Genomic DNA, 9,541 nt, shown 5'->3' on the forward strand with positions numbered 1-9,541 from the left:
CAACCTGGAGCATTATGTTTAGAAGGAATATGCAGGATTGGGAGTTTAATGACCTGATCAAACTACTACAGACTCTACAGAGTTTCTCTCTCAACACTCAGGCAACAGATCAGTTCAAATGGGGTACTACAGGAGACGGGAATTACACAGTGAGTGCAGCCTACAAACAGTCAAGAGCACTTAATGCTAGTTTCTCTCTCAACACTCAGGCAACAGATCAGTTCAAATGGGGTACTACAGGAGACGGGAATTACACAGTGAGTGCAGCCTACAAGCAGTCAAGAGCATTTAATGCAGTCACTGACCACTGGCCATGGAAATTAATTTGGAAAATCAAGCTACCGCCCAAGATCGTCTGTTTTTGCTGGACTGCACTATATGAAGCATGCCTAACTCAAGACAACCTCTATAAAAGGAAACGCATCATTGTGAATGGATGCTACTTATGTCAGAAAGCAGCAGAGAGCAATAGGCACCTTTTTCTGCATTGTACTGTTACAGCAAAATTGTGGAACATGTTTTACTCTTTTTTTGGACTCAGTTGGGTCATGCCACATAGTATCAAAGAAGCTTATGAGAGTTGGTGTTGCTGGAAAGTTGACAGCACCATCAAACAGACTTGGAAGATGATACCTGCAGCAATTTTTTGGAGTATTTGGAGGGAAAGGAACAGAAGATGTTTTGAAGGTCTATCAACTCCTTTACATTCTCTCAAAGCGGAATGCCTTATGTGTCTGTACAGTTGGGTTAATTTGTCCTATGTAGATTCCCTGGATAGTTTTTCAAATTTTGTTGGCTCCTTAGTTTTAGCATAATTGTACTTGAGCCAGCAGACCAACTGTTTTTGCTTCTACTTTTGTAACTAATTTGCATCTTCTTGATGCCTTCAATGGAACATTTACTTCATCAAAAAAAAAAACGGAAGTAGAATAACATAAATTGAATCAGAGGGAGTAGTTGAGAATTTGCTTTAGCCATGTGCACTTTTACTTTACACCCTATGCTTTTCTAGATTGCCTTTTAGAGATTTATATGTATGTAGAAAATATAAAGAACTTCTAGTACTTTATTTTAGTTTTTATTATATTTTATTTTGTATAAAGTTGGCCCGAGATGAGTTTAAATGGAGTAACGTGGTCATTGAGGATGCATTAATCGACTTTAACATGCGTGAGACTGAGGCATAGTTGTATTGTTGTTTCATTGTTGTTGTTATGCTGTTCCTTGTCTTTTGATAGTTATTAATGATTTCTTTCTATCTTTTTTTTTTCCAGGTAAATTATCACTATCACTACTATTTTGGAGATGTACAATGGTAAACTTTTTTGAACTGAAACTGAGGTCCCCCTCGCTACAATCTCTTTGGTTCGTCGTCAGTGCAACATGAATGTATTCCACAAGCAATTCTAGGCATGGATGTTCTTTGTCAAGCTAAATCTGGAATGGGCAAAACTGCTGTTTTTGTTCTTTCAACGCTGCAACAGATTGAACCTGTTGCTGGTCAGGTTGCTGCCATAGTTCTATGTCACACAAGGGAATTAGCTTATCAGGCATGTATTTAAATATGCAAAACAAAATTCAGAAATTCTTTCTGCTTCCCCCTATGGAGGCAAGGTTAAAAATATTTTTGTGTGGGGTTCTTGGTTGCTGCAGATCTGTCATGAATTTGAGAGGTTCAGCACATACTTGCCTGATATCAAGGTTGCTGTTTTCTATGGTGGTGTCAATATCAAACTTCACAAGGAGCTTCTAAAGAATGAATGCCCTCATATAGTTGTTGGAACTCCTGGAAGAATACTTGCATTGGCTAGAGATAAGGACCTGTCTTTGAGGAATGTGAGGCATTTTATACTGGATGAATGTGACAAAATGCTTGAATCACTTGGTATGTGTTAGCTGCATAATGCGATTCATGATTCCTGTTACATTCAAAACCGTGCGAGGTTCTTTCAGTAGCTCTTTCACTGATTACCTGTGTTTGTTTCACAGACATGAGAAGAGATGTGCAGGCAATTTTCAAGACGACTCCTCATGACAAGCAAGTAATGATGTTTTCAGCAACACTCAGCAAAGAGATTCGCCCCATTTGCAAGAAATTTATGCAAGATGTAATGCCCTGTGGCCAGTTCTTCAATTTAGAAGTCTACCATTCTTCCTTGATTTTAGTTTTCTGCACTAGATAAGGTGTATCTGGCCAAAGTTTATTTTATAATAGAGCTCAAAGATAGGGATCACTAGAGTCCAGTTGTTGAGCGGGAAATCTGATTGCTGCACTAAAGCTTTTAGTTTGCTTGTTCTTGTCCCTATTTGTTTTGTTATTTTTCATTTTCTTGTGATGAGATAATAGTCGAAAAGGTCTCGAGGAGATCTATAGTGGAAACAGAATAATGGTGGGTGGGTGGGTGGGGGTTGATGATTGCAGCTGTTTGGTAGTTTTCTTTTAGCATTGTGAGAACACATTTTAAGCAACAATGGAAATAGTTGATGTGCTTTTACACTATCTGCAAGGAGAAATATCAAAGAACCTCGTTCATGGGGATCTCCATCCTATTCATTTCGTACTGGATACAATTAGCTTCATGAAGCTCCTAATATGCTTTGGTATGACATTCCTTTCAGCCAATGGAAATATATGTTGATGATGAGGCCAAGTTGACCCTTCATGGACTTGTACAGGTATGTCTTTTGGGACCTAGACATGTTAACCTCATTCTTAAAATTAGTAGCCTTCTTACCTTGTTTCTATTTCATGATAGCACTACATTAAATTGAGCGAACTGGAGAAGAACCGGAAGCTGAATGACCTGCTGGATGCTTTGGACTTCAATCAAGTTGTTATATTTGTCAAGAGTGTAAGCAGAGCAGCAGAGCTGAATAAATTGCTTGTCGACTGCAATTTTCCATCTATCTGCATCCACTCTGGAATGACTCAGGAAGAAAGGTCTGTATAGCTTTTAATTTCAAGTGCTCTCCACTTAATTTGCTTGTGCACTAAAGTTACACTTAATTTATTGATCAAATCATTCTCCACTTTGTCTTCTTATGCACTCAAAGATGTACTTAATTTCTAAATCCAAAAAGAGCTCTTGGAGTTACGTCCATTGTCCATTTCTTAACGATCCTAAAGTTATGTGGGAAGTTAAAATGATGTTATCCAGATATCAGTTCGACAAAATATACTCTCTCTAGGATTCTTCTATTAGTTGTATGTGATTGAATATGCTGATTACTATGCTTTATTAATGTTCTACTATTTTCTCCTCCATTCCTTGTATTAGTTATCTATCACGACCCAAAGTACACTCTAAATGTGACATGGCGTATAAGGCCACGAAAGGTTCTACACATGCCACTTGACATACATATACACAACAAAATAGAGAAAAACAAGAAATCTCATAAGAATGTAAAGAGTTGGACATAAGCGGAAGTACATCAAAGTTTAAACAAGCCTTCTATTACATCAAATGAGTGGTCGGGACATAACCCGTACACCACATACAATGTCTGAAATGAAAACATAAAAAAACAATAAATGTGTCATTGTCCTCAAAGTATGAGGACTCAGCAAGTCTTCAAAATCTCTAAGTGCTCACTAGCCACGAACGGAGGGAGAGGAATCGTCAAGCGTTACATTAGTGAAACAATGTAATCACAAAATGCATTAGTACATGAAATGTACTAAGTATGAGGGGAATGCTATAAAAAATGAACATGATCATAATGGGACACAATTGAAAACATGATAAGCATGACCAAGCTAAACATAGTAAAATCATTGAAGAAGAATCGTAAATCATGAACATGGTCAATGCATCATAAACTCACAAGGAAAGATTCATAAAACATTTGTAAGTAACTTAGTTCATATTGTGGGATATTAACTTTAACCGACATTAGACCATACGAGCTATAACATGGAAACCGATGTAACTCCTACATCGAGAAGGGAGAGTTTACTTGCCAAGGTAGAACTCTATGATATGGCAGAACTCTATATCATATCATGTGCTGTATGTGGATCCACTATCTAGGCCATTTAAGGCTAACCTACAGGGGCACACAGTTAGGAACTAGATGTTGCTACTAGAGACTACCCTATTTGAGCCTTTACCTCAAAGTTTTCTCGATGCTAAGTTAAATCCCGATGGAATAGTCATTTTCATAAAGTCATCATTATCCATGGACAAGTATAATTGAATTACTAATCCAAGCTAAAACAACATAGAGTAGCTCATTAAATCTTGAATCAAGTAAGTGAGAAAACCTTTCACCAAGTCATGATACCTTAGCATGTGAGAAAAACCTTTCACAATTCATTGATGCTCATCTTAATGCAACCTAAATCATAACTCATTCCGTTTCATAAATTATGCATAAGTTAACAAAAACATCATCCATTGATTCATAGCTTTCTTCAAATTCATGCAATATAGGGTTCATAGTCAAAATCATGATCAATGCATGGGTTCACATGGAATTGATTGGAAAGCATTAATTGAATCTAAATAATCATAATATGATCAAAATCAAACTATTGAATCCATACAAATAGAACCCATGAGGAATTGAATGGAAACCTAACCAATTGAATTGAATTTGAATTTGGAGAATTGAACAATCTTTTGGGGACTCAATGGGTGAATGGAGCCCATTGATGAACTCCCTACATACCTTGATTGAAGCCCTAGAATCAATGGTGAACAAGGAGACTTGATCTTCAAGAACCCTAGTTTCCGCTTCCTTGATCTGAAGAGAAGATTTTTGGAGAGAATTTAGGAATTTGATTGAATGAGGGAGTTGGGGAAATTTCTAAGGGTAAAGGGTATTTATAGGTCTTAGATTTAGTGTAAAAATGACTTAGCATAGACATTTAGTGCATTGGAAAAGACCCAAATATCCTTTAAAAATAATTGCTGGTTTGACCTACGGGTCCGTAGGAATTTCTATGGTCCGTTCTGGTTGACCGTAGAACCAACTTCAGAAACCCTAATATTCAATTGTTTCCCACGAGACCATTCTATGGCCCGTTGAATCTCCTACGCTCTGTAGAACTCAACTTTCACTTCAAAATTTCACGAAGTCTGGAACCTTTCTACTAAACCTTCCTACGTCCCGTAGACCAAATGATGGCCCGTCAAACCCTTCCGTAGGACTGAGGTCCCAAATCAAATCTCTGCATTACCCTTACGAATGCCATTTACAGCCCGTTAACCATCCTACGGTTCGTCCTGTCAAGTCGTAGTTCAAAACTTCAGAAACTTAATTTTTGTAAACACAACCCAACTTCTACGGTTGTCCTTCTACGGCCCGTAGGACAGCCTACGGTCTGTAGATGGGACTCATAGTTCACTACTGACAGCCAAATTCTGCATTTTTCTTTCCTTTTCGACTTTCCAACTTCTGGGGTATTACATTATCAAAACTTGCTCATATCGTTGTGTTCAATTTTCATCACTATTGTGTGATTGAGTGGAATTAAGAGGCTGCACCAATTCTTTAATGCTGCCCTTAAGTTTTTATTAATTTGTATCTGATGCAAGTTTAACTCATAACTTGTCTCTGTTGAGTAGATTGACTCGCTATAAGGGTTTCAAGGAGGGGCACAAGAGAATTCTTGTGGCAACTGATTTGGTTGGGAGGGGCATTGACATTGAAAGGGTCAACATTGTTATTAACTTTGACATGCCAGATTCTGCAGATACTTACCTTCACAGAGTAATTCTCATCTTTGGTTTTCTGTTTTAATTTATACATCTTATGTAGATTCTAATAATTATCTTAGTACTTGTGATTGTATAGGTGGGTAGAGCTGGTAGGTTTGGAACTAAAGGCCTTGCCATCACATTTGTCTCGTCTGCATCAGATTCTGATGTTCTTAATCAGGTTAGAGAACTTTGATATTTCTATCCTGTTATGGCCTATTCTGTTGATCCACTTGTTCTGACTTGCTTGTGCTTTACTAATTATAGGTTCAGCAGAGGTTTGAAGTGGATATTAAAGAGCTTCCTGAGCAGATTGATACTTCCACATACAGTATGCTGTTAATTGATGTTTAACATTAGCACTTGCTTTCATTTCCTTATGTTCGTTGCTTTTCTCAATTATATAGGCTATATGAACTAATTGATAAGAAGGTTCTGGAAATTTTAGCCATTTTCTGCTTAGAGGTTGAGGATAAATAGGAAGTTCTGAAATGGACATGAAAATAGCCCTTTCAATGCAAACTGGTTATTTTATGTGGATAAGTGTTTCAATAATAACAACATACTTGGTGTAATCCTGCAACTGGGATCTAGGGAGGGTAGTGTGTATGCAGACCTTACTCCTACCTTGGGAGGTAGATAGGCTTTTCTAATAGACCTCTACTCAAGTAAAAGTATTACAAAGTAGTTTGAAAGAAGAAAACAATGAGAGTGAAGAAGCCAATACAAAATACTAAAGAAAGCATGACAACACATATTAAAAAGGAACAGTCACTACAACAAAATAATATGAAAATCGAGTGGATACGAGTTTCTGCTGTTAACACTAATAATGGAAGGAGAAGAGCAAAACAGATCCTTTCATATATAAGAAGCTAGATTGGCTAATTTATCCTGAACTATCCTTTTAGTTTACCGAGTATATAATGAGATTGTAAATAATGAAATATTCATCAAATTTACACATGGGGATTGCCGTTTGTGTTTACTATGAAATAGATGGCGGAGTAAATTCATAACTAAATCTTTGTGTTGTTTTTAAAAGCCAAGTGTGACTTTCTTGGTAAAAGTTTTGCATTGAGTGCGTGAAAGCTGGCCTGGACACCATGGTCATCAAAAAAAGAAGTTTTGCATTGAGTACAAGTATCCTTTGCTACAGTGAGTTTGGAAGATTGTGTGTATTTGGCCCCTTTGTGTTTTGCTAACTTAATCTAATACAATTGTTTCTTGATGGGTTGATATTGTGAAATATCAAAGCTAAGTGTCATCTTAATTGTTTTTGCTTTTGTATTTCTCTTGAATTTGCAATGTGTTTTAACTGCTTGAGCAGTTGGTTTAAGGTGCTCAAAAAGTAGTCTTGTGTGTGCAGTGCCATCATAGTGGAGTGAGGTCTTCCTGGAAAATATTCAGGTGAAGTTGCATGAAGATAAGGGTTCACAATAAGGCGGTTATGCTTTTTTTGTTCAACAAACTGTCGGAATTTGATCCAATTAATTGGAAGAATGGGTAGCTGCCTCTGTTTCTGCACTTTTAGATTGATGTACCTATGGAATCCATACATGTTTTAATCAGTTCGAGAACTCCAAATGTTAATGTAATCCTTTTAAGAACACAACTGATGTCCCTTCTGCTGCCTAGTTGCTAATGATTAATTCAGGCCAGGTCCAGAGTACTAGTTGATGTTTACTTAAATTTGTTCACTTGAAGTTCAAGAACTATATTTGTGATGAGAAACTGTAAGCTGACAACTGAAACTGAATCTGGAAACTCTGTTAATCTGGTAAGTATATATTTTTTTTTCCGCTGATTGTGCCTTGTGTAAGACATTCCTGGCACAAATAAATTTCTCATACCGCTGTCCTAGCAGATGAAGCTGCACTGTCATTTGAAAGTGCTGTTTTGATAATATGATGGATACAGCTAAACAAGTTGCGGTGAAGATCATCTCTATTAATGCATTCTCGACAATTACTTGTAGAAAAATGCATGGTTCTCTTAAGTAGCTTGGAAGATATAGCGAGACAAATGGCTCTACACTCTAGGAAGTAGTGTCAGAGAATCATGTGATGTCTGAAACAGTGCAACTAAATATTGTGATGTTAAGATCATATACAATTTTTGAAAGCAACCATTATCAAAGTGGGATTCTTTCTTCAAACTATATATAGTTTGGGACAATAGGGCAGGGCAGAGCCTTGAAGAAGGTGTGGGGCAAAACTCATTTTATCAATACAATTAGTGTGGAGGAAATGACATATATATACAACTGATAGTTATAATTAGCAATAAATAGCCCAATAATAATTAGCATTTAATAGACAAATAAAAAATAAGCACAAAATGGCCCAAATTTATAAATGACATTTTAATAGTTTTTTTTTGTTTTCCTCGTATAACCAATATCACTAAACAACAAAAACAACGGAAACATAAAAAGTTGTATATACAATACGTAACCTCCCAAAAACGTAAATTATGTATTTTCATATATTTTTTTGTTCGTTACTTGATAAAAAAAAATCCAATTGTATACTTGATTGTATATAGGTAGAAGAATGGTGTATTCATTCAATTAGTATTAGTATACATTTATAGCTATGTTATCCCCTCCAGTGTATACATATTAAAAGTCAAACACTTTATGCATTCATTCACTTATAATATGTATACACTGCATTGAAGATTTTTTTAAATTCATGAACATCATGTATGCATTGCATTCATGTATACATATCCGTATATTCATTCTCTCAAAATTTGTAGACATTCCAGTTTCTTTCTTCAGTAAATGAGGATTGCACATGAAATATAAATTGCGCAATAGCAAACACACAAGTCGAATCGGATAATGAGAAGACTTACATGGCTATAAAATTTAGAGTTATGGATGGAGAATCCACAAAATTAGAATCAGAATCCCCATTTTTATGAATAATCCTAGGATAACTTTCTTAAACATAACAATTGATACCCACAATTAATCACTATTAAGTAAATTTTTGCCTAAATTAGATATAACCTTCAATTAAAAAAATTAAATTCCCCAAAAAAAATGAATGACAATACAAGAGGGGATCAAACATAGGCTAACAATTAGAGAAATTGACGGGTAGACATCAACAAACCATCAAGAATTTAAAAGCGAAAGAGAAAAAATACACTATGGACAAATATTTTTATAGAATTCAATATGTAAAACTAATAAACAAGAACTTTTATTCAAAGTAATGAAGAAGAAGAATTGAAGAAATATTTACATAATCAATAAAAAAAAATCATTCAAAAGAATTGTGTGTATGAGAAAGAAGAGAAAAAAAGGGAGAAAAAAATTACTCCCTCCGTTTCACAAAGAATGACCTCCTTTCCTTTTTAGTCAGTTTCAAAAAGAATGACCTATTTCCTTTTTTGGTAACATTTTACTTTTTGCTTTCCACGTGGCATGTTTAAGACCACAAGATTAAGGGCAATTTTGTACATTTGACATAACTTTAATTTAGGACCACAAGATTCAAAAGTCTTCTTTTATTTACTTAAACTCCGTGCCAAGTCAAACCAGGTCATTCTTTGTGAAACGGAGGGAGTACTTCCCAAATAAAAAAGGACATCATGCTGCCACCTCCTAAAATTATGTAATTTAATTTTAAAAAAAACTTCCCAATACGTGGGCTACTATTTGCAAAATTTAATTTTTAAAAATCTTTTTTTGTCAAGAAAATAAAAGATGGCTATTTGTTGCCAATTAGTAAAATGAGATGTCATGCTGTGCCATTTTTTCGTGATAGCAAAAGTAGCAGGGCTTAAAAATATTTCAGCAATTTCTTAAGAGCTCTGTTACT

At 35.6% G+C, this 9,541-nt stretch overlaps 2 protein-coding genes across 5 annotated transcripts in view; both read left to right on the forward strand.

Annotated features, from left to right (window-relative positions):
• Window positions 1-7,512, forward strand: part of LOC102601130 (DEAD-box ATP-dependent RNA helicase 56-like) — a 19,063-nt gene extending 11,551 nt beyond the window's left edge. For 2 of the 3 annotated variants that reach the window (XM_006346203.2, XM_006346204.2), the window contains 9 exons: window positions 1,378-1,550; window positions 1,654-1,885; window positions 1,990-2,108; window positions 2,620-2,676; window positions 2,757-2,941; window positions 5,574-5,718; window positions 5,803-5,886; window positions 5,973-6,036; window positions 7,075-7,512. In XM_006346203.2, coding sequence (XP_006346265.1) covers window positions 1,378-1,550; window positions 1,654-1,885; window positions 1,990-2,108; window positions 2,620-2,676; window positions 2,757-2,941; window positions 5,574-5,718; window positions 5,803-5,886; window positions 5,973-6,036; window positions 7,075-7,085 — 1,070 coding nt within the window. In that variant the 3' untranslated portion in view covers window positions 7,086-7,512. Of the gene's footprint in view, window positions 1-1,274; window positions 1,551-1,653; window positions 1,886-1,989; window positions 2,109-2,619; window positions 2,677-2,756; window positions 2,942-5,573; window positions 5,719-5,802; window positions 5,887-5,972; window positions 6,037-7,074 lie in introns of all 3 variants that reach the window. The other variant, XM_006346205.2, reaches the window with a different exon arrangement.
• Window positions 7-919, forward strand: LOC107060357 (uncharacterized). 2 transcript variants are annotated; one of them, XM_015308193.1, is made up of 2 exons: window positions 7-108; window positions 217-919. In XM_015308193.1, the coding sequence occupies exons 1-2, from the start codon at window positions 15-17 to the stop codon at window positions 813-815; spliced, it is 693 nt and encodes a 230-aa protein (XP_015163679.1). In that variant the 5' UTR covers window positions 7-14; the 3' UTR covers window positions 816-919. The 2 variants fall into 2 exon arrangements, with proteins under 2 accessions (XP_015163679.1, XP_015163680.1); XM_015308194.1 differs by having other exon boundaries at window positions 7-101; window positions 210-919.
• Window positions 7,513-9,541: the final 2,029 nt, after the last annotated feature.

The sequence above is a fragment of the Solanum tuberosum genome, unplaced genomic scaffold (genome assembly GCF_000226075.1).
Source record: "Solanum tuberosum cultivar DM 1-3 516 R44 unplaced genomic scaffold, SolTub_3.0 scf00075, whole genome shotgun sequence".
NCBI lineage: Eukaryota > Viridiplantae > Streptophyta > Magnoliopsida > Solanales > Solanaceae > Solanum > Solanum tuberosum.

Excerpts from the sequence above, each read along its gene's own strand:
- LOC107060357 (XM_015308193.1), top strand. The coding sequence starts at position 15 with ATGTTTAGAAGGAATATGCAGGATTGGGAGTTTAATGACCTGATCAAA. Across the intron at positions 109-216 it reads TCTCAACACTCAGGCAACAG|ATCAGTTCAAATGGGGTACT; the intron begins ATCAGTTCAAAT and ends CTCAGGCAACAG.